We start from the raw sequence: 23,724 nt of genomic DNA on the forward strand, positions 1-23,724 counted from the left end.
TTTTTTAGATCTTTTTATTCCATATGGAACATGGATCAGCAGTGTTGGCCTTCTCCAGGAGCTGGTTAGCACTATAGAATCTCAGGTTCTACCCAGACCGCCTTAGTCAGACTCTCCATATTTGATCTTCAAGTAATTCGTGCACATTAAGATCTCAGATGCTATGGTGTAGGAGATACTTAGCAGGGACTCATAAAATGCTCATTGCATTTAATTAAAAGAAACATCCTCTCTTGCAGAGATGAAATCCTATATCTTAGCTAAGAAGTTCTTGTTGAGTCTACGTGTTACTAGGATGTTGATTCCAAGGAGAGCAGAGAAAAGTAGGCAAAAATAGGAAGAAAACGAGTCTATAAATGGAGCTGACTTATTTTTTTTCCTTTAAAAATAATGTTTAAATGATATAACTTTGGACAATTTTTAATAACATACCTGATTGGAACATTGATTCTTTGGCTTGAAAAGACAAGTTTTGCACTTGGATTTTCACTATTTGGATCAGATATCTGTCCACTTCTAGGGCATTTTTCTTTATTGCCAAGCGCTCAGTACTGAGTGGGAAGTAGGAGAACACTGAGCAGAAACACCTGCATATGAAGGTATGTACTTGACAGAAATACAACGGTTACTTTTTTCTTCTGAGCTGGACTCGTTTAATATCCTGGACTGAAGGGACCATAAGACTCTTAAGATGTAATTTCTCTTTAATAAAGGAGAGGCAGCATTACAACCAGGAAAACATTATATGGAAAAAGTGCACAGAATGTGGCATGGGAAGATCTCACCTGCATGACCTGCTAGCTGTTGAACTTAGACCAATTGCCAGACTTCTCTGAACTTCATTTTTTCCCCTGTGGGATGCACACAAATACTTGCCTCCATTGCCACTGAAGAGTGGCATGGGAGATTAAGTGAGATATATGTATATGAGGCATTTTGAAATTATAAAATAGGTAACAAATGTAAAAATATTCAAACTACTACTGCCACAATTAGAATAAATGAGAGCTCTGTGAATTTGTGTAGGTCTACTCTTTTCCATTAGAGAGAAAGAGTATCATTCTCCTGTATCATATGTGATCTGGAGTACCCTTCTTGTACTCATAGATACTATAGAATAATAAATTACTGGGTAAGCATTGGAGTCAGAATGCTTGGGTTCAAATCCCAGCTCTATCACTTATATGTGATGTTGGGCAAATTACATACCCTTCTTGGCTTCAATCTCCTCACTGTAAAACTGGGATGATAATTAAATAAGTGAATGCATGTAAAATGGCCTATCTCAGTTTATGACAAAATAATAATTGAACAAGTGACAGTGATTGTTGCTGTTGATCACTGTGGGAACTCCTTGAAAGCAGGTACTGTGTATCTTTGTCTTGATTGCTCAGAACATCTAATAGTGACTGGCCCATAAGCTTCATCAAATCACTCTCTAATCTAATTAACATGTGTATTGTGGCTCAAGAAGAATTTGAGGAATTATTGACTGATGGATGGATTATACTTCTCTAGGTTTGCTTGGTCTGAGTTTCCCTCAAATAGAATAAACACAACAGCACATATACTAGTCAGAAGGTGTCGCCGGCTTGAGGAAGCTCATTAACTCTACAAGCCTCATCCTCACAAGTGTTCAGGGAGTGATGGAATTCACAATCATTTACTCTGTGAACCCTGATAAATCACTTGATAGATTAGCTAGTGTCATCCATCAGCCTGCACTTGTCTTGAGTACTTGACTAAAGTCTATAAATCTCTTCCCTTTAAAAAGGCCCAACTGCTGATCTCTGATTTGGCTTCATTTCCTTGAAGTTAGTATGGAACTTATTCTCTACTCAGGATTTTTTTCTTATGGAACTTGGTGCTACAGTAAGCCACCATCCTGTTGCCCCCAAAAGCAAATGTCTGCTTTATCAAATGAGGAGTCCTATCTTCAGGGTCTTGCTTGGTTGGACTGAGAAGTTACACGTATGTATGAGAAGTAGGGAAGACAATATAGAGAAAGGTATAATAAAAGGGCACACTTGAAACAGATACATAAAGACTGGCACCTCAATTTTTAACATTCACTAAAGGAAAAAAAAAAAACAGCTTGAGTTCTCCTTCTGGTCAGTGAGTGAGTGAGGGAGCCCATCCTCAGCAGATGGAGTCTTGAAAACATTAATGTCAGTCTAATTACAGGAAACTTATCCTTCCTTCAAATTTCAGTTCATGTACACATGGGCCTTGCAGTCTAAACAAGTAAGCCAATCTGGATATGATTTTTTCGTGAATTAAAGCAAATCTCCCAAAGCACATGTGCCACATTGACTAAAATTGCACCATTAGCAGTTTAATCCTCCGAAATAGGTATTAGCTACTTCATGTCTTTTTAAATAGGCAAATTGTCTTGGAAGATCCAATTTATTAACTCCTTGAATTTTAGTGGTAGTACTTTCTTTGGATACCCTTATTTTTACTGGGAAAGAATAATAAAAAGGATTAAAATACTGAGACCCTATTTGGGGAAAATGTTCTGAAAGACTGGGAAAGAATCCAAGGGGTAGAGATGGCAAATTCACAAACTTCACCTGCTGTTATCCTTCTATTGTGCCCAGCCCTGTGCTTGGTGCTTTGAAAGAATAGGAGAAGAGAGAAAGGCAAAATCAGTAGTCATTGTGTAGTTGAGCTGAGTACCATGGATGGGAAGCAGAGCAAATGGTCTCTCTTTATTATTCATACCTTGCATTTGTATGCACTTTTAACTTTTCAAAGCACGCTCACATCCAAGTGCAAATTGCATGTTTATAAAACACTTGGCATCAACAACTGCTATCTCCATGCCCAGACTCTCAGGCCCACTGGCGTGGTTAACTTCTACTTTATTCATTTAGGCCCCTTTGTCATTTATCCCTCTTATGCTTTTCCTCTCGGCCTGTTTAACTTCTGGAATGGTCTGAACTATAAAAACACATCTCTGATCATTTGATTTCCATGTAGGCTGGCCAGGGTGGAGCCAAGCACCACAGGAGAGGTTTATGAAGTGTAAGATTCAGGTAGTTTATTTGTCGGGGGATGGGCAGACAAGTGGGTCCATATTCTATTTGAGTCTTTTACTGTTTAAAGCATCTTATTAAGTCATAAACGGTCCAGATGGATGTGGTTGTGATGGGCATGGGCTAAATGAGGAAATAAAAATAAGTAGTTTGTGCATTGATTGGAGCTTGCATTTAGATTGCATCTTTTTATTTTAATACCATTCTATTAAAAAAAAAAAAAAACCTAGCAGGAATCTCCAGGGCAGAGCCAGGAGGCTATTTTTAACTTGAGTATTATGCTGTCTTAATTGTATCTTCTCTAGTAGACACAAACATTGAGTTACTGGCAGAGAGGGAAAAAAAAAAGCCCCGTTCATTTTCTGGTATATCTGTGAGCACTGACAAACATAACACATTTTAAAGTCCCTCCCACAACTTGCCTTGTCAAGAAAGGTCAGAAGGGCAAATATGGCTAAAGCAGAAGTCTTGAAAGATAGAGAAGATGATATTGCTTGGCTCTTGATTAGAAAATAGAAGAAAATTGCATTTGACAGCAAGCCGGAAAAGCCTTGTTTTAGTAACCTCTGTCAAGTCTTGCTACCTGGAATGGGAATCTTAGCTGCTGAATGAGAGATGCCAAGTGGAGGTCACCAGGACCATGAATGCCTTGAAGTGTCCAGTGGGTGGAGGATCTTAGAGATGGAATATATAAATGACAGCATATCCATGCTTTCCCAAGCAAGCGAGTGTCTATAATACACATCTTTATTACTATATGGTAATTCACAATCCTGCAGACTAAATGTCTGTATCTTTTTCTCTATCTCCAACCCAAATTTATATGTTGAAGCCCTAATCCCCAGTGTGGTGGTATTTGGAAGTGGGAATTTGGGGAAGTAATTGCATGAAGTCGTGGGAGTAGAGATCTTAGGATGGTGTTAGTGCCCATAGAATGGGATGAAGAGACCAGCGCTCTCTTGTGGCCATGTGGGGATAAAGTGAGAAGGCAGTTATCTATAAGCCAAAAACTGGATTCTCACCCAAACTGCCCATATTGATACTCTGATCTTGGACTTCTATCCTCCATAACTGTGAGATACAAATCTTATTTAAGCCATCTAGTTGTATTTTATTATATCAGCTCAAGCAGACTAAGACAAAATTTTTTTTCCAGTATTCCCTCCTATATTTTCATCTATATTTTTCCAGTATTCTCTTCCAGCATAGAAACTACACTATCTTCATGAATAAAGTATAAGGGACTGAGATGTGGAGAGTTAAAAATGAATACTGTGTTGGGGGAATCCATAAAATCAGTACATCTCAGTAACTCTGTTTCCCCTATTCCACTTCCTCTCCCCCCAACCTATAAAGAAATCAAAGCAAAACCAAAATAGGCAAAAACCTAAGCATATAAATATGAAGATAATAAATTATTCTCTTTCTGAGCTGGACAGCCATTAGATATTGCAGAGTTTATTTTAAGGACTCACCTAGAAACAGTTGAAATAAGGGGACTTAATAGGATTACTAAAACCACATCAACCCAAAATGTGACAAAACCCCAGCTTCTTGTATTCTTGGTTGAAGCAATAAATACAACAAAAATACTTATTTTTAGAATATTTATGGAGAACAGGAAATGAGACAAGGACTTTAACCTTCTAGACACTAACTCATGTGTGACCTGGGTCAATTATGACAACTTAATTGGCCTAATCTTACAGTTCCCAACTGCTGACTAAGTTAATTTGCAATTTAACAGGGAGCTCAGTTTGTAAACCCTTGGACCTAAGCCAGTCTCATCAAGAGCTTTACCCAGAAATGGGTTGGCACACTGGAAATTGAAGGCAAAAAAAAAAAAAAAAAATGCTGCAAGAAGAGGCTTATTCCCTTCTATGATTGTCCCATTAGAAAATGACTCTGTGTTCTGGTATATGGAAGTTCCAAGCACTTAGGTATAGAAATTCTCTCTTCTACTTATAAATGGCATCAAAGAAGGCTTTCACAGCCATAATATTTCCCTTGGTCACTCTTATATTTTAGTAGAATGATTCTGGAAAATGGTAGATACCAACAAAAAAGAAGCCTTGGGTAGCAGAAAGGACCAGACTACCTTGGGTTCAAATGCTAACTTTACCATGAAAGGACCCTCTGATGCTGTTTAGTTGCTTAACCTTGCTGAATGTTAGTATTCCTGCTTATAAAGTGCAGATGAATGGAGATGTAATATCTAAAACTAGACCCAAATAGGTACTAAATAATTGTTTCTTTAAAAGCAACTTTAGGGACACCTGGGTGGCTCAGTGGTTGAGCATCTGCCTTTGGCTCAGGGTGTGATCCTGGAGTTCCCGGATCAGGTCCCACATTGGGCTCCTTGCAGGGAGCCTGCTTTTCCCTCTGCCTGTGTCTCTGTGTCTCTCATGAATAAATAAATTAAAATCTTTAAAAAAATAAAAAGCAACTTTATTGTAGTGTAGTTTGACAAATAATAATATGCACTCGTTAACTGTTCCAGTTTTTAGAAGTGGATATATTTTGTAACAACCAACACAATCAAGATATAGAACATCTTTAACAGCCTAGAAAGTTCCGTGTTCCCCTACCCAAACAATCTCTACTATCACTGTTGGCCCCATGCAGCTACTGATCTGATTTCTGGCACCACAGTAGATTTTCTTTTTTGGGGATTTCATATAAATAGAATCATATGGTGTATATTCTTTTGCATCTGGCTTTCTGTTTTACTTGGTATATTGCTTTTGAGATTTATCCGTGTTGTTGTATTAGCAGTTGTATTTTGGAGTAGTAGTTTGCCATGTGGGGAGAACACAATTTGTTTACCTCCTGACCTGGTGATGAGTCTGGGGTTCTCCGTTTTGAGCTATATGAATAAATCTGTTAGAAACATTCTTCAACAAGTCTTTGGGGTAGACATATGTTTTCATTTCTCTTGGGGAAATATATTATAAGAAACTGTCAAACTCTTTTCTAAAAAGATTGTACCATTTTGCATTCTCACCAGATGTGTATGAGAATCTCAGTTGCTCCATAGCCGATCAATACCTACTATTATCTACAAATAGAGACGAAAATCCTTAACAAAATATTGACAAAAGTCTGTGTGTGAATGATACTTAAAAAAAATGCAAATTAAATCATTGAATTGGTTGTTGACAATAACCCATTTAATTCCCATGATCAACTATGACACTCAAACTTGTCCCCATACCTCTAAGGTACTCTACGGTCTCACCTCCAGCTGCTGCTTTGACCTCATCTCCTTCCACCCACCTTTTGTTTGTTCTTCAGCCACAATGTGTAGACACACTACATAGGTTTATATTCCTTCTACAAACTGGATTAAGACTTAAATATCATCCACCTCAGGACCTTCTTTTTTTAAAGATTTTATTTATTTATTTATTTATTTATTTATTTATTTATTTATTTATTCATGAGAGACACGGAGAGAAGGCAGAGACATAGAGGGAGAAGCAGACTCCCTGCAAGGGAGCACTATGTGGGACTCAATCCCAGAACTCTGGGATCACGCCCTGAGCCAAGGCAGACCCTCAACCGCTGAGCCACCAGGCGTCTCCACCTCAGGAGTGAATATACCTTAGAATCATCAAGGGAGCATTAAAAAAATGATCAGTTCTTGGCCCCACCCTAGACAAATGAAAAATCCCTGGAAATGATAGGCCTGTAGATTATTTTAAGATCCCATCAGGGGATTCTAAAATGCAATCTGAGATGAGAACCACTGAACCTCATTTATTCTTTTCATGCCCAGGGTTCATACCCTTGTTCCCATTCAGGGGTCTAACTCTTCCAACACTGGCCTCCAGTTGTTAACCTGTTAGCCTAGTGCATCATCAGCCTACACCCCCTTTGCTTTACTCCAGTAGGTGGGACTCAAGTCTCCTTTGCCTATTAACTCAGAAACACAGACATCTAGGGTAGGAACCAACATACTTTATCTAACAAGGAGGTGCCCAGGGAGGCAAAGCAGATTGGAGCCCAGATTTCTAGCAGTATAGTTTTGGGTGCCTGATTTTGTTTCCTATTATGTGTGTTTAAGCGAGCCCAAAGAAATGAGAAATTGAAGGATCCTCAACTTTGTTTTTTTGTTTTTTGTTTTTTTAGCATATTTGCACCAGTTCTCATTTAATAAATTTCTTCTTCTAGAAGTCCCTCTGTTAAGTTAACTTTTCTTTCCCCAGTGATCTGGGGGTGGAGGCTGAAGTGTTAGACTAGTGTTCTCATTTTTATATGTAAATAAATCACTTGATTATATTTTTTGTCCTTATGTTATCATGAATATTTCAAATGAATTTTATATGGTTCATATTTATGGCTTGGGAGCTATTTCACATTTTGGCTCATTGCCGTCTCATCTGCATATACCATATCTCAGCTGATGTTGATTGGTCTCATTTACATATTCATCATGCTCCTATTTTCAAAGATATTTTGTTATAAACTGGCTTTTCTTCCCCCTCCAGTGTTATAATAGCACGTAGATGTGTTTTTAAATTGCACTCATTTCCATACATAATTTTTCTGGTTACCATAAATCACCACCTTGTCACCTACTCCCCCCACCCCATTCAGTGTAATCTTCACACTTTATACCAAGCTGACATATGGCTCTGAAGTAATTAAAGACAATGTAAACAGTTTACAGTGCACTTTTGCAAAGCCACTTCACATTGCAGAGAGTTTAATGGTTGCTTTTCCCCCAGACATTCCCAAAGCAGTGAAGAGTAGGGAGGTTTGAGATAGCGATGCTGACTAAAGCTATGGTGTGAGCAGCGATCATTTCATTTCTAAGAAAGACTTCTTTCTCTTTGGACTCCTTATAGAAGCAGAGGTGCTGGGTTGATGAAAGAGAAATCACAGGCATGGGTTGGGCAAAGTAACAGGATTCTTTAAATCATTCTGAAAGGACGAAGAAGGAAGAATCAAACAAATCCTCAATCAGCCAGGCCACAGAGACTTGTCTCTTGGGGTTGAGAACAGGACTAACTTTCTTTTTCAACATTAGTTGTTTGCCCACCCACTAGCATCTGGTCTCTACTCTTTTTCCAGCAGTGGCCTCAGGGTTTGTTAGTGGTTCTCCCTCTCCCACTCCCAAGTCCATGTGGTTGGGGTGGGTATTTTCAACTCTAAGAATGGAACCCATTAGCCAGGCCACAACCACTTTGAGCAATGGCCTTCCCTTAGTTGTAGTGGTTGGTCCAGGAATGGTTGTGTGATCTGAACGAGTCATTCTAAATCTTAAGACTTTTATGAGCTTGAGCAAAAAAAAAAAAAAAAAAAAAAGATCGAGTCTTTCAAGGAACTCAGGAGATGCACAAGCAGAACTGCTGCAGGTGTCTTGCCACCAGGCTAGGTTGAAAGGCTGAAGCTAACATAGTTTAAGGGAGACCTGAGTGAGATGGAGAGGCTAAGTCCTAAGGGCATGGGACCTGAGTAGAGCTGTTTCTAAAGCCATTCCTCTTCTCTGACCATCATATTAAATGAGCCATTAAATTTTCTGCTTTTCCTTAAGCTATCTGAGGTTTATTTTTCTTTGGTCTCTCAAAATAGAAAGTGTCCTAACAAATACGATGTTTGTATTACTTACTTTGAACATATTATTTTGTGCATTTTTGTCCTGTATTACATTTTAAACTATAACTATGTAAGTGCCTAGATCATAGTAGATTCTCAGCCAGTGTTCTTATGCTTATCAACTCCTACATTATCACTATCATTTATATTATTTAGTATTTTTGTTTCTGAATGTCTTGTCTTCCCAATTAATCATATTTGTTGATGCGTTTTTATTCATACATCTACCAGTTACTTATTGTGCAAGGCACCAAGGATCCAATACTGAGTAAAAGCAAACATGTCCTTGGACAGTACAATAGGGGAGTTTGAAATTAAGTGATCACATAAATAAGTATAATATTGCTAAAATGAAAGCGCAGAGACTAGTGATAGCAAAGTGTATGTAGTAGGGGGTCTTGCAGTAGTTGGAGAGGTCAGGAAGGGGTTTTCTAGGCTAATGACAGTGGCATGGGAATCTGAAGGATGGGTAGGAGTCAACTAAATTAAAAGCCAGAGTGGAAAAGATTTTCTAGTCAGGAGGAACAGCATGAACCAACTAAGGCTCACAGTAGGCAGATAACACAGTACATTTTGTGAACTGATAAAAGGCTAATCCAGCAAAGGACGGACTATGAGAGGATCTCATTTCTTTTTCTTTCTTTCTTTCTTTCTTTCTTTCTTTCTTTCTTTCTTTCTTTCTTTCTTTCTCTTTCTTTCTTTCTTTCTCTTTCTTTCTTTCTTTCTTTCTTTCTTTCTTTCTTTCTTTCTTTCTTTCCTTTTTTTTTTTGGTGTGTGTTAAGAGCAGTGGTAAAGCATGGCATGTGTGTGTATGTAGCAGAACATATGTGGAAGGTAACATGATTAGATAGGAATTTAGAAAATGTCACACTGGTTGCCATGTAGAGAATGCATAGGAGTGAGTGCAGAGCTTGCTGGTAGATAGGGCAGCACAAGTAGATAACCATTGCAATTATCTAGGGAAATACTACTGTATCTGGAGAAGGAGGTAAGTGGACAGATTAGAGGTATAGCAAGGAGATAAAAGCAGTTGGACTTGGTGTTGTACTTTAATAAAAAGTTATATTCTGACCTCACCTTTAAAGAACAGTCAAGGGATCTGGAAAAATTGTAAATTCTAAATATAATCTGATAAATGTCCTATTGATAGTATGGACACAAGATCATGGTTTGGAAGCACTGGGAAAGTCTTGCAAAGGCTTTACAGAGGCATAAACATTTAATCTGGACCCTGGAGGACTAGCAGGATTTCTTTTCCAATTTCAAGTGAAGTTTTAGGCAGAGGGCCAGCATCTACATGAGATGAGTGTGAAAGTATATTTAATAATGAATTAATTAATTCACCTGTAACTATTGTTTGATCCTGCTATGTACCAAGCATTGTCCAAAGAACCAGTCATCACACTTTAAATAAGTATGATGCCTGGTAATGATAATGCTTGAGAAATGGCAAATTTTCTGTCTGATGAGACTGTGGGGAATGCAGTACACATAGTGGAAATATAAAAGGCTTTGTGTTTTGTGCCAGGCACTTAAGACTAAATCCTATGGCAGTGAGACTCCCTTCAGTTTCTTCTGCAAGAGAGTTTGGGCAGTGTGGGTCTGGCAGCAGGGAGCTAGGGAGACTGGAGCTGGGGTAGGTGTGACAGCCTCATGTAACAGGCTATCTAGGTGTTGATGAGACTTCAGACCTAAGAGCATGTGATCGCAGCAGGAGCGAGAGAAGGGCTGGATTCCAGGGATGTTTTTAAGAAAGAGTCAATAGGACTGGAAAAGGATTTGGGTATAACAGATAGAAAGTGAAGGGATATTTTGAACTTTCCTGTTTGGGAATCTAGGCAGGTGGTAATGTTGGGCAATATGGAAAGATGAGAAATTTAAGCTTAAAGACAATGAGCTAGTCTGGATATATTAAACTTGAGGCACTAGTAGTTTGATTAGGTAGAGATGTTTAGGAGTTTATTTCAAAACAAGAATTATGGCCTCAAAAGAGAGATGGGAGTGCAGTGAAGGTCCAGGAGCCCTCATAGTAAGACATCTTTTGATAAATAATATAAAAAGGAAAAATATAAAAAGAGAAAAATATAAAAAGGAAAATGGCCAAAATGGAGCCCTGGAATATCTGAATATTTGAGAGGCAGCTGATGAACAAGAAAGTTGGAAAGAACTGTCTATGGAGTAGTCTGGGAGTCTAGCAGAGTGGACAGAAGGGTGTGGTGTCACTGAAGTTAAAAGGGGAATAACTATTAGGAAGAATGGCAGGAATAGTCAATGACATCAAGAGCTGCATATAAGTATGAAGAACATAAAGTAGAAGTCACGAGATCTGGCAGTTCCATCATTGTGTTGGGATCTTTCATAGAATAACTACATGGTGTTAGAGAATTTATGGTCCAATAGCAAGAGGGCTGGCTGAGGAGTGAGGGAAAGGAAAGGACAAGGGGGCAGTTCACAAGAGTAGGAGTGGCAAGAAAGAGGAGAGGTAAAACTGCCACACATGCAGAATGAATGAAAGGGATTTTATGATTCATGGAGAGGGAGATATTGAAGAGGAAGCCAATACTTACTAAGTTCAGGAAACTGACTAAAAACCAGATGAAGAACAGAAATACAGGGGATGAGAACTCATCACTGACCAAGAACAGAAGGTGAGACAATGGATGAAGGGAAGCATAGAGACTGAAGGGTACAGTCTATTTAGAGTTCAGTTCGGTGCCTGGCCTTCTATTACAGAATGTTTTTGAAGCCTTAGGACATAAAAAGTGTTGGGGGAAAAAAAGAGATCGCTTTAATTTTATTTCAGGCACCTCACTGTGTCAGTATGGGCTGATTAATAAAGATGTGAGCTAGAAATGGACAAGCTGTGTTTGAGGAAGTTAAGGTGTTTTTGAACCAGCTGCCCTGTCTCTGGGATTATTGTTGTATCAGCTCAGTTTAACGATTTATGTCACTACTGGAAGGTCCCGTCTGATGCTGAACACCCAATAAGGAGTCAATTACACCTGCTGGATTGAATTTGCTTAAGGTTGGTTATTTGTAGTATCTGGTCTTTCTGTCTTTAGAACAATATCTATGCACTTATAGGGCTGCATGGGACAAGGCATATCTGATAAGTGACATTTTGTTCATGTCACTTCCAGACAGGGCAATGGCTAACCCATCCAGGAATACATCTTGAGCAGAAAGCTCTCCAACCCTATTGGATCTTTGTTTCCTTTGGTGAGCCCTGCTCCAAAGAGTGCCCCATCTCCCAATTCCTGTGAGCACCAACTGTCCTCAAAAAGGTAAACCTGGAAGATGACAGGTTTTAAACTGGGCTCTTATCTAACTGAGGATCCTTACACTTAGGAATTAGAGATCACAGAAGTCATCTCCTTCTTTTAAAACTCCTTCCTTAACCCACAGATGGGAAACCAAGGCCCCGAGAAATACACTGATTTATTCAAGGTCACACAGTAAGTTTATATTAAAGTTAGCTCTCTGAAGTAGGATTCTGAACATCGTCTTCCAAGCAGGTGATGTAATTGCTGGAACAGATTGCCACTCTTTCTGCTTTATGTTTCCTTCATTAATGGATTTCTTTCTTGCTTCCTCAGACTTCAACAAGTATTTTTAAATGAGGGTGAACGAACTGAGAGAAAAAATTGAGTGGCTTTAAGAAAGAGAAATGCATGTGACCTGGGGGGTTGCTTTCTTCTTACAATGAAAAAAAAAATTGTTCCCTTCTGTGTAATCCATCTATCTGTTGCTATATTTATTGGTGTTTAAGTTCTGGCTGCCACTGTGGTGAAGAAAAGATTTTCCTGGCCCTTGAGGCCTGGGAGATGGGATCAAGAGCCTTCAAAGGAAGAGTGGGTTACTTTAAACATGGCAGATTTTATTCTGCTTTTTCCTACTGTGCCTCATTTTGCAAAAAGCCTACTTGGGGAGACCCCTACATTAAACTAGTTCAGTAAGGAGTGAATGTTTGCATTAGCAAAGAAGTCTTCTCTTCAAAGGAAATCTCCTTCAGTGCTCTGAACTTTCCTAATGCTTTTAAATGTTGATAAATCAGTTACCACTTGTCAGCATGGCTTGGAAGAGAGGAGTCTAGAGAATCTCAAACACAAATGTTAGGCCCTGCTGTCAATTAAAAATTAATCAGAAATAATAATATCCCTGAAAAAGAATGAGTATCAGCAGAGAAAATTGGCTTTGGTTTATAAAAGTTACACTCACAGGTACTTCAGAGCAACACTTTAGAGAAGAAAAAGTGAGGATTGCTTAGATTGATCTTATGTTCATTTCAACAGCTGCACTCTGAAAGATTGCCCGTTATTAGGAAAGAAAAATGGGATGGGTGCAGAAGGTTTTTTGGCTTCTGAGCACAGAACACCACACTGGATGTGATGTGAGGCTGCTGCCCACAGCCCGGTTGAGGCACTCACACACACTCACATTGTCAGGTACATACATTTTCTCCAGGTCCCCAAATCCAGAAAATGCTCCTTTTGGGATGACTCGAAGCTTGGTGAGGACAAACCTCCTGAAAAAAGAGTGAACATAAAATATCACAGCCTGTTCTTTCACTGATTGGGAGCCTAATGTATAATATCAGTCAACAGCCAATATACACTAAGTGTAGTCATTTTAGTAGTTGTTGCAATTGCTTTTACATGATCTCTCTTCATCCTCGCCACAAAGCAGTGACCCTCATTTTGCATAAGAAGAAACAGGTTTAGTGAGGTTAACAGATTTGCCCAGGGTCACTTGGCTGATCAATGGCAGAGCTGGAATATGAACCCTCTCATCAGTGCTCCATGTTGCCCCCTGTAGCCTTCTGCGAGGTCCATCTCTTTCTATACACCAACCCCCCAAACCTCTTCTCTTATTATCATTCTTAGTTGACCTTGCTTCCTATTTCAAAGAGAAAATGAACCCAGTACAAGAGAATGGTGTTCATGCCCTCCCGTGACTTGCAGCCATTAAATCATCTGCACCTGTGCTTGTACACCCTTGCCTTCCCTCCCATTACCATGCATGACTGGGACTTTGGACCTGGCTAAGAACAGCCCCTCCAATCCATATCAGACCTCTTCTCTCTTCTAGTAGGAGTCACCACTATAGCAATTTTCCCCCTTCTTGCGTACATTTTATTCGGCTATTTTTGCTTTTCTACTGTATCCTGCCCATCACTGTACAAACATGCCATAATTTATTTCATCAAAAACAAAACAAAACAACCCTCTACCCTTAACCTCAGCCACCTTCAGTTTTTGCGGTTTACTTCTACTTAAGATATTTGTCTAATCCTGCCCCCGAGTTTCTTCCAATGGTTCCTCATCTCAGGAAAACCCCACAGTATATACAGTGATGTGTGGGACCCTCTGGGATCTTCCTACTCACCCTTTCCATGGACCCTTTACCCTCCATTTTGATAGTTTTCCCCTTATCCTGTTCTCATTGCAGTACTCTCTCGCTTGTTCTTGGACTTGCCAGGTTCCTTCCTGCCTGTGTTTCTACCATTTGCAATTCTCTCTGCCTTGAGCGCTCTTCTCTCAGATATCTTCATGGAAGCCTCATGGCTTCCTCCTTAGCCTGCTGTTTGCTCAAATATCACTTGCTTAGTGATACTTTTTCTTACCATCCTATTTAAAATGACAGTCTCCCCGTCTTAGGCCCTGGCCCCCTTTCCTGCTCAGATTTTGTCTTCACAGCACTCTGACATGTTGTATATTATTTTTTTTATGTATTTGTGTATTTATCTCTAGCCTATAACTAGAATACAAACTCTGTGAGGGCAGGAATTTTTGCTACTGTATACCAAATGCCCTAGTACATTGCCTGGTATATGACACGTACTGAAAATTTTTTTCTTAAATGGCTATTAATCAGTCTAAGAGTTCTAATCTTGAGGGTAGAATTATAAGTGATCCTTCTGGAATCTCTACAATAGTGAAACACTGAGGATTTGGGCAGTTGTGCAAACCTTCATTGCTTCAATTTCCTGTTACTGATGTTAGTGAAACTCCTGTTACAGATAAAGTTATTCAGGCAAACAGTTGTTTATTTTAACTGTTTGCCTTTGGCTGTCATGTGCACCAGCTCTATGGGGAGGAAGCATGGGAGAAAATCTTAAGCTCTGGAGGAGCTTATATATGTGGAAAGGTAAGGTCAGAAACTTTGGAATCACCAGAAATGGTTGGGATACAGTTGATGTAATAACTATAAATATTATGCAAGTATCAAAGTGAGAAAGACTCCAAAGTACATATATATATTAAAAAAAATTGGAAGAATTGGATGATTTTGAGCCTGGGTCTTAAAACCATCAGGTCATACTAAAGACATAGTCTATAGGAAACCATTTAGATAAAAAGGGATCTCAATTAGGATGGGGGCAATGTGTCTGGAAGAGTGTCAACTTCTAGAACTCCTATCTGAAAAGAATCAAGGTCAAGGTACTTATTTAATCTTAGTTAACACAGACAAGTTCCTTTTGTTCCTATTTATTACAAGACAGAGAATAATGAAAACAAACTAGAAAAAAGCAAATAATAAGTCAACTACATAGTGCTTTTTAATTCAGCCCTAGTAACAGACACATTTTCTAAAATTTCAACACCTATCCCTGTACTAAATGTTTCAAACTTATTAACATAATTAAATCTTATTTTGAAGATTAAAAGTCTTGACTTCCGTTTCTTGAAATGTTATAAACTAGATAACCTGAAGATATTTCCACTAAAAATTACCCAGAAGTCTTCTATAAGTCATAACAAGTGTTTTAATTGGACAGTTGAACTTACAAGGAAGTATGAGAAAATCCCGAGGGGCTCAAAGTTAAACAACTGAATACCAGTTGGAACCCTGAGGGTAAGCTGAAGGCAAAGTATTTAGGGAGGAGGTCAATTTCTGACTGGGTAGCCAAGTGCTTTGTGTTTTGATGCTAAGGTGTTGGGTGAGATGAGATAGAGAAGATGAAATGCAAAGATTTATTTCTGTGTGCTATCTCATGCAGTCTAGCAAAAAAAAAAAAAAGATGCAGAAAATGGAAGATAGCCAATTCTTAATGAAATAATGTCTGGAATTTTCTATAATTTATGAAAGACATAAATCCTCAGATTTAGAAATCTCAATTCGTAGGAAGGGAAACAAAAATAAATCTACTGCTAGATACCTGTGAATTGAAACTGTGGAACCAAAGGAGAAACTTTAAAGATATTTTATCTGCAAGGAAAAATAATTAGAAAACTTCGTAAAAATATCTTCAAAATTATTAGAGAATATAACTGCCAGTTTAGAATTTTAAGCATACAAATGTGAGGATAAAATAAAGACCCTTTTAGACAAATTTGATTAGTCACTAATGAAATTTTAGCAAAGGAATTCCTTTAGAGAAACAAGAAAATTTAACCTAGTAGGAAGGCATATACACAAAAAAACAAAGAATAGTGAACAGAGAAATTAGTGTGCCTTATTGAATATAAGTAGATTTTCAAAATGTTTGGGAAACTTACCTATTCAATAGAGAACACTGGAAAAAATACTGACCGAGAACTAGGTCACAAAGCAAATTGGGATAGAACAAATAACTTTGTTTGACATGGTGCATTTAAATTAGAAATTTAAATTAAATTAAAAACCAGTTATAAGGGAAAATAATTAACAGCCGCCTTCCCCACCACATGTGTACAAACATCTAGAAAGTCAAAACTGAATCAAACCAAAACAACCCCCCCCCCCCCAACTCTTTTAAGTCAACGCAGGTCAAAGAAGAAATTACATAATAATTAGTAATTGTTTGGAATTGAACTGTAATGAAAATACAACATGAAACTTATGGGATGCAGCTAAACCACTACATGCAGAGAAATTAATAGCTTTAAATTTTTATACCCAAAAAGGAAACAAATAAGATGGAAAAGGCACAAGCTACCTTTCCAACACAGGAAACTAGTGAAGGAACAACAGAACAGTGAAACAGAAAACTAGTAAGTCAATATTTATTCAACTTTTGGCTGGAACTTAAGGTACAAACTTAATATGAAAATTGGGGAAATAAGGGACTGTTGATAGAGATGTTTTGAGAAGATGAACACTCAGCTGGACATTACAACTTGATGTATAGATGGAGTTTGTTTATTCTATTCTAGTTTCACTTATTATAAGGTTAAGTTTCTTCATAAGTTTGTTGCTAACGTGGGTAAGGAGCTTTCTTAGAATACTGAAAGGTGGGCAGCCGTGGTGACTCAGTGGTTTAGCACCGCCTGCAGCCTGGGGTGTGATCCTAGAGTCTCGGGATCAGGTCCCACGTCGGGCTCCCTGCGTGGAGCCTGCTTCTCCCTCTGTCTGTGTCTCTGCCTCTCTCTCTGTGTGTGTCTCTCATGAATAAATAAAATCTTAAAAAAAAAAAAAACTTAAAAAAAAAGAATACTGAAAGGTTTATTAAAATAGTTTCAAGAATTTTGACTTACAATTTTAAAAATGACTGTTAATGGAAAAGTGCATTTATCTGACTATTGGAGGAAACCATTTATCACTTAAAATTGCAAGCTCTACTTATGTGTTTATTTTGACCAACAACTTTCTCATAATTGATTCATTATGATTTTACTGATATAGCTCTAATTAACTAATAAAATTGTGTTCAGATTTTTTTAAAATCAGGAATATTAGTAAAGGCATTATTTTTGATGAATTTTCATTTTAGAAATTTAAAGAAACAAGAATCTAACAGACTAACTTCATTCTATTTTTAAAAAGAATTTTATTTATTTATTCATGAGAGACAGAGAGGCAGAGACATAGGCAGAGGGAGAAGCAGGCTCTATGCAGGGAGCCTGAAGTGGGACTTGATCCCATGATCCCGGGATCACCACCTAAGCCAAAGGCAGATGCTCAACCACTGAGCCACCCAGGTGCCCCTAACAGATTAACTTTAAAACATATTTCAAAATTTAACTGTGCCTTGAGAGAAAAAAAAAAACCAAAGAGAATACAGAAAAAAATAATAAATATAAGAGTAGGAATTAATGATTATAATAAAGAAGAGCAATAAAATAAGTTAATTTTTAAGAAAGATCAATAGAATAAATATCTGTTCACTTTCATCAAGAAAAAAACAAAAAAAAAGTCATGAAAAATGGTGCTTAAGACATTAGTTGATACAATGTTGCATTTGTTTCAGGTGTACAAGATAGGGATTCAACAACTCTATATGTTTTGCTGCACAAACCATAAATGTAGCTCCCACCTGTCACCATAAAACACTATTACAATACAACTGACTATAGTCTTTATGCTGTACCTTTCATCCCAAAGACTTACATATTTCATAACTGGAAACCTGTATCTCCTACTCTCCTTCACTCATTTTTCCTTTCCCCTTTCCCCTCCCTTCTGACGACCATTTTGATCTGTTTTTACTTTTTTTTGTTCATTTGTTTTTTATATTCTACATATAAGTGAAATTATATGGCATTTATTTTTCTCTGACTTAATTTCATTTAGTATAATATTCTCTAAGTCCATCCATGTTATCACAAATAGCAAAAGTCCTATCATTTTTTTAATGTTTGAGTAATACTCCATAGTGTCTGTGCATGTGTGTAATAAATGTGTGTGTGTGTGTGTGGGGAAATTCGTGCACACACACATATTTATACACATATGCATCCATTTTTCCCACATATTTTCTACAGTAGCTGTATCAGTTTATATTTTCAGCAACAGTGTGCAAGGGTTCCTTTTTCTCCATATCCTCAAAAGTACTGTTACTGCTTGTGTTTTTGATTCTAGCCATTTTGACAGGTGTGAGGTGATACTTCATTGTGGTTTTGGTTTGCATTTCTCCGATGCTTTAGTGATGTTGAGCATCTTTTCATGTCTTTGGATAAAAGTCTATTTGTGTCTTATGTCCATTTTTTAATTTGATTATTTGATTTTTGGTGTTGTATAGGTTTTTAAATATATTTTGGATATTAACTCCTCTTTGCATATATCATTTGCAAATATCTTCTCCCATTCAGTAGGTTGCCTTTTAATTTTGTTGATGGTTTCCTTCAATAAGCAGGCTTTAAATTAGAGAGCCCTAGGAACAATTTTAAAACATTAAATTTGAAGAATCTGACAGTATGGATAATTTTCCTAGAGATATATAGTTACCAAAGTTGATTAATGAAGATTGAGAAAAACTGAATAAATCTAAAACTGTTAATAAATTGGGTTGGTAGTTTAAAGTCTATCCACACAAAAATAAAGTCAGAATCATATGATTTTAGAAGTAAATTATGTCTTTTTAGAATAATAGAAAATCTCAATATTATACAAACTATTCCAGAAACTAGCAAAGAAGGAATTCTCTCCAACCCATTTTCTGTGGCTAGTATAATATCAGAAATAACACCAGACAGGGACAATAAAAGAGCAGAAAGATTAGGCCAATTTCACTTACTAATGTAAAGGGAAAAAATCTGAGATAATATAGTGACAATATGTACTCAATAGAAGCTAAATAATATATTGCTGCCAGTTTATGTCCTGGAATTCAAAGGTTGCTAAATATTATAAAACTCTATTAAGATTTCCACATTGGGAAATGAAAAGAGGCATAGAAAATATATTTTATAAAAGTTTACTCATGATAAAACCTTTTGACAAATAAGGGACGGGAGGAATATTCCTAATCTGTAAGGGGTAAAAATCTATCAAACACTACAATATATGCCACACTCAATGGTGAAATGTTAGATATATTCTATTTAAAATTAGGAATGAGGCAAGGATGCTTGCCAATACTTCTTCCATTCATTATTGTGCTAGATGTACTAGCCTAGACAATAAGGGAAGAAAAAAAAGATATCAGTATTATTGATGAAAAGCTGTCATTATCTATAGGTAACATTATTGTCTATATACACAAAAAAAGAACTCTTCTTCAATCTGAGACATCAGCAGTAGAACTAATAAAAAATCTAATAAGGTAGCTGGCAGTATAATTAGTGCACAAAAATAATTTGCATTCTTATTTCAAAGTATATAAATTATTATGACCATAGCATTTATATAATAGAAAGAATTTTAAAAAGACTTAGGGTCATATGGAGAATAATGGAAATACTTAGCTGAAACACATTTTAAAAAAACAAACCATGAAAAAAAAAAAAAAACAACCAAACCCTGATCAAACAGAAATGCCACATTTATAAATGGGAAGTCTCAATATTGTGAAGTATTGGTTTTAATCCACGTTAATATATGAACTAAATAAATATGACACATCTGAGACGCAATAATTTTTTTGTTTTGGTATGTACGTATGGAAATTGACTAGCTGACTATTACTTATAAGGAAGAGCAAATTTCAAAGAACAGCTAGAACAATTTTGAAGATGTAAAACAAGGTTAGGGGAGTGGGCATGCCAGGCAATGTAATTTTTAGAAAGCTAAAGTGATTAATTAAAATGCTGTGATATTGACAGGGATTAAGAAATAGGCCAGTGGAAGAGAATAAAGAGCACATTTATAAATCATAAACAAAAGGAAATGGCAAATGACAACATAGCACTAAAAATTAGTGAAGGAAAATGTGGATTAATCAACAAGGGGTGCTGGAACTGTTGATTATCCTTGTAGAAAAAGATAACACTTTTGCTTATTATCATATTAAAATCTCAATTCCAGGCTTACTAAAGATCTAAATGGGAAAAGTCAAAAGTTTAGAACTTTTAAATGAAATATAACATTCTATTCAGAATGCTCTTTACTTATTTATTATGAGTATCTTTTTTTTTTTTTTTTTTTTTTTTTTAGTAGGCTCCATATCTAGTATGGAGCCCAGTGTGGGACTCTAACTCACAATCCTGAGATCAAGACCTGAGTCCTGATCAAAAGTCAGATGCTTAACTGACTGAGCCACCCAGGTGCCCCCTGTTCAGAATACTTTTAAAAAAGGACACAAAACAATCAAAAAAGTACCTAAAAAATAAGAAGGACACAAAAACTGCGCACCAAAATTGAAAAGTTGAGATATTTGGTTATATTAATGAAATTTAACCTTTCTGCTAAAGATAGAGAAGATAAGCTATAGACTAGGGAAAGATATCTGTAACACATAAAACTAACACAGCGTTTGTATCAGAATATGAAGAACTTTCAAAATAATGCAAATACAACACAGTAGAAACATTGTCAAAAGATATGAACGGCAATTTGTATAAGAGGAAATGCAAACAACAATAAACATATGAAAAGATGCTCAACTTCATTAGTAATCGGGAAAATGCAAATTTAAACAATAATGAGATACCATTACACATCATCATGTTGGCAAGCATTAAAAGGAAAACTTCACAGTAACGCTGCTGGTGAGGCAGTAGAAAAACAGGGCATTTTCTACACTCATGATGGAAGGGTAATTTGCTACAAGTACTTTGAATAGCCACAGGGCAATATGTGTTAGACAGGAATGCCTTTGAAGTGAGCTATTCCATGTCTCTCTGCCATATGTGTACCTGGAGATAGGTAAAAGATTAATTACCGCAACATAATTTATGACAGTGAAAAACTGGAAACGAATGTCCATAAACAAAAGAATGAATAAATATTAATAAAGTATTGTATATTGACACAGTGCCAAATTCCAAAGCAGTAAAAAAAAAAAAAAAATGAACTGACTAGTGCATGAAACTATCTGGATAAATCCCCAAAGAGAAAAAAGGTGTGTATATACACACACACACACGCACACACATATATATACAATATGTACAGTATGTGATTTTTTAATAAAGGTTAGCATGTAAATTAATACAATATATTGTTGCATATGAATCCTATCTTTTTTTTCTATATTTTTCATGTTTTGACAACTTGGGGTTTTGCTGACTCTGGAGCTAATCCCTAGAGATGGCAAACAGCTGGCCTAGGAGTGTGCCTTTCATATGCAAATCAACCAGTCCAGAGTCTTTAGGGCCAACTACCTCCTTTTATGAGCCCTTCCCCTCTCTCCTCCAGCACCAATTACCCCAGGGCAGTCTTACACCCCAGAGTCCTTGAAAATTATTTAAACCAGAAGATCCTAAACCTGCTTACCCTGTTTCATCCATGGAAGCCATAATAGAAACTCCTGATATGTTTTCCCTTCTGCCTCCTGGTGCTTCCCCACAGAAGTGTGGGCTCTGTGAGTGTAACAGTATCTTTTCAATATTACTCCTCTCCTGATCTGTTGGCCTCACCATTTCTGAATAATAATAAAACATGTATTTTAAAACATGCTTAGAGATACACACATCTTTATCAAAAGGAAAATTCTGAGAACAATCAACACCAAAATAGGCACAGTATTACCTCTGTAACGAGGAAAAGGAGTGGGGTGCAGCCATATCTAAAATATTTTATATTTTTAAAAAAAGATCTGAACGATTAAGACCAAATGTTTTGATTCAGCAAAGCTGAGTATCTTATTGAGTGTTGATTATATTATTCTCTACACTTCATACTTGAAATATTTCACGATTTTTCAAGATTGAAATTCTCACCAGGCCATATCCAAAGCATCATTTATTTGTTTTTAAACGGAGGGAGCAATTCGAAAGTATCATCATATTGTTCTTGTCAGATGGCACCTTTCCTCTGTAAGGGGGCATAAAGTGTCTGAATGATTTCTGTAAAAAATGCACAATTCATCAAAACGGCTCTGAAAAGAAAATTTTCTTCACTATATTGCAGGTTATTTAATGTCACTTCCGTGATAAATGGAGTAGGTGGGATTTACTTTTTTTCTTCCTTGAAATTGGGAAGCTTTAGGATTCCCTTGAACTCTGTCTCTGTTAGAAGCAATTCATATCTCGGGCAGTCCATTCACCCTTGGCCAAATTTAATTTCCCTTTTTGGCTTAAAGGAGAATGGTTTAAAAGATCCTATAAAAAGCTTTCTGGCAGCCTGGAAAACAGCCAATATTCTTTTTGAGAAAGCTGCCTTTTTATGATGGCCCAAGTGTAAATGACACGGGGCTCTGTGTTCTTTGAATTTCACACAAGTTTAAAAATTAAAGTGAGAACAGCTTGGCAAAGGATATACAAAAAGAAATTGATCATCTTCCTGACCTCAAAATGCCAAGAGTTTTTGAGCTTCACACTCTTTAGATCAAACTCTTACCCTAATTAACTTTCTGGGAATGTGTTTGAGAAAACTATCCAAAGAGGTAGATTGAACTAAATGAGCAAATCATCTGGAAAAAATAGATTTTAAGTAACTTGATTTGGCTGTTTACCATGATCCAGCAGACAACTATACCACTGTCCAAATTATGTGTGCCTCTAATTGGTTGCATTTCTCATTTTGTTACACATGGGTCTTGAGGACAGGGGGGCAGGGAATAGCAAGACGGAAGAGTTGAGAAGGTAGGAAGGGGTGGTTTTCATTTCATTTGACTTCAAATTACTTTGTTTTTCTAGAACTTCTTCACATTTTGGCATCAGTCTTACTAACTGCCTAGATGTGAGGTGTTCTGTAAATACAGAGAAGTGGGTTCAGCTGGCATTAGCCCTTCACCCACCTTCAGGCTTTATAAGCGAATGCCAAGGATTCACTGAGGGTTGCAAAGTCTCCCATGAGGTTTTCTTGGGATAGAAGTGTCACTGTTCTTTGTGTCCTTCTCCCATGGTGTAGAGGGTGTGCTTGTCCATCTTAAGCCAAATGTAGGAAGTAATAGAACCAATTAAGGGTGTTGACATGCATTTCCTGCAATTTGGGGAGTTAGACTGGAACATGATTCAGGTCTGACCTCTAAAAGTAGGTATCCAGCTGCTTTTGGAGAGAGATGTAGTTTTATAAACAACAGTATGAGTTTCCCATGAGCCAGACCTAGGGCCAGCCGAAGAGAGCTGGACTGCTCACCCTGAGGAAGATGGGCTTGCCTGAATAGTGAACTGATCCCAAAAGAGAGCCCCAGGTGTAGGCTGCTGGAAGCCAGTGGGAGGAGGAATTGTTCTTCAGAAGATGGAGACCTCCAGCGTGAGGGAGGTCTCATCCATGTGAGTTCCAGTGAGAATAAGAATTGGCATTTGAATATCTGCCTCACCCAGAGGGTCCCAAAGCCAGA

General features: G+C 37.3%; 1 protein-coding gene across 7 annotated transcripts in view; it reads right to left on the reverse strand.

Moving 5' to 3' along the window:
• Positions 1-23,724, reverse strand: part of FSHR (follicle stimulating hormone receptor) — a 179,343-nt gene that overhangs the window by 89,841 nt on the left and 65,778 nt on the right. For 5 of the 7 annotated variants that reach the window (XM_025466426.3, XM_025466415.3, XM_025466434.3 and 2 more), the window contains one exon: positions 13,093-13,164. In XM_025466426.3, the coding sequence (XP_025322211.3) occupies positions 13,093-13,164 (72 nt within the window). Of the gene's footprint in view, positions 1-13,076; positions 13,165-23,724 lie in introns of all 7 variants that reach the window. The other 2 variants (XM_025466451.3, XM_025466441.3) reach the window with 1 other exon arrangement.

The sequence above is a fragment of the Canis lupus genome, chromosome 10, assembly GCF_003254725.2.
Source record: "Canis lupus dingo isolate Sandy chromosome 10, ASM325472v2, whole genome shotgun sequence".
Classification (NCBI taxonomy): domain Eukaryota; kingdom Metazoa; phylum Chordata; class Mammalia; order Carnivora; family Canidae; genus Canis; species Canis lupus.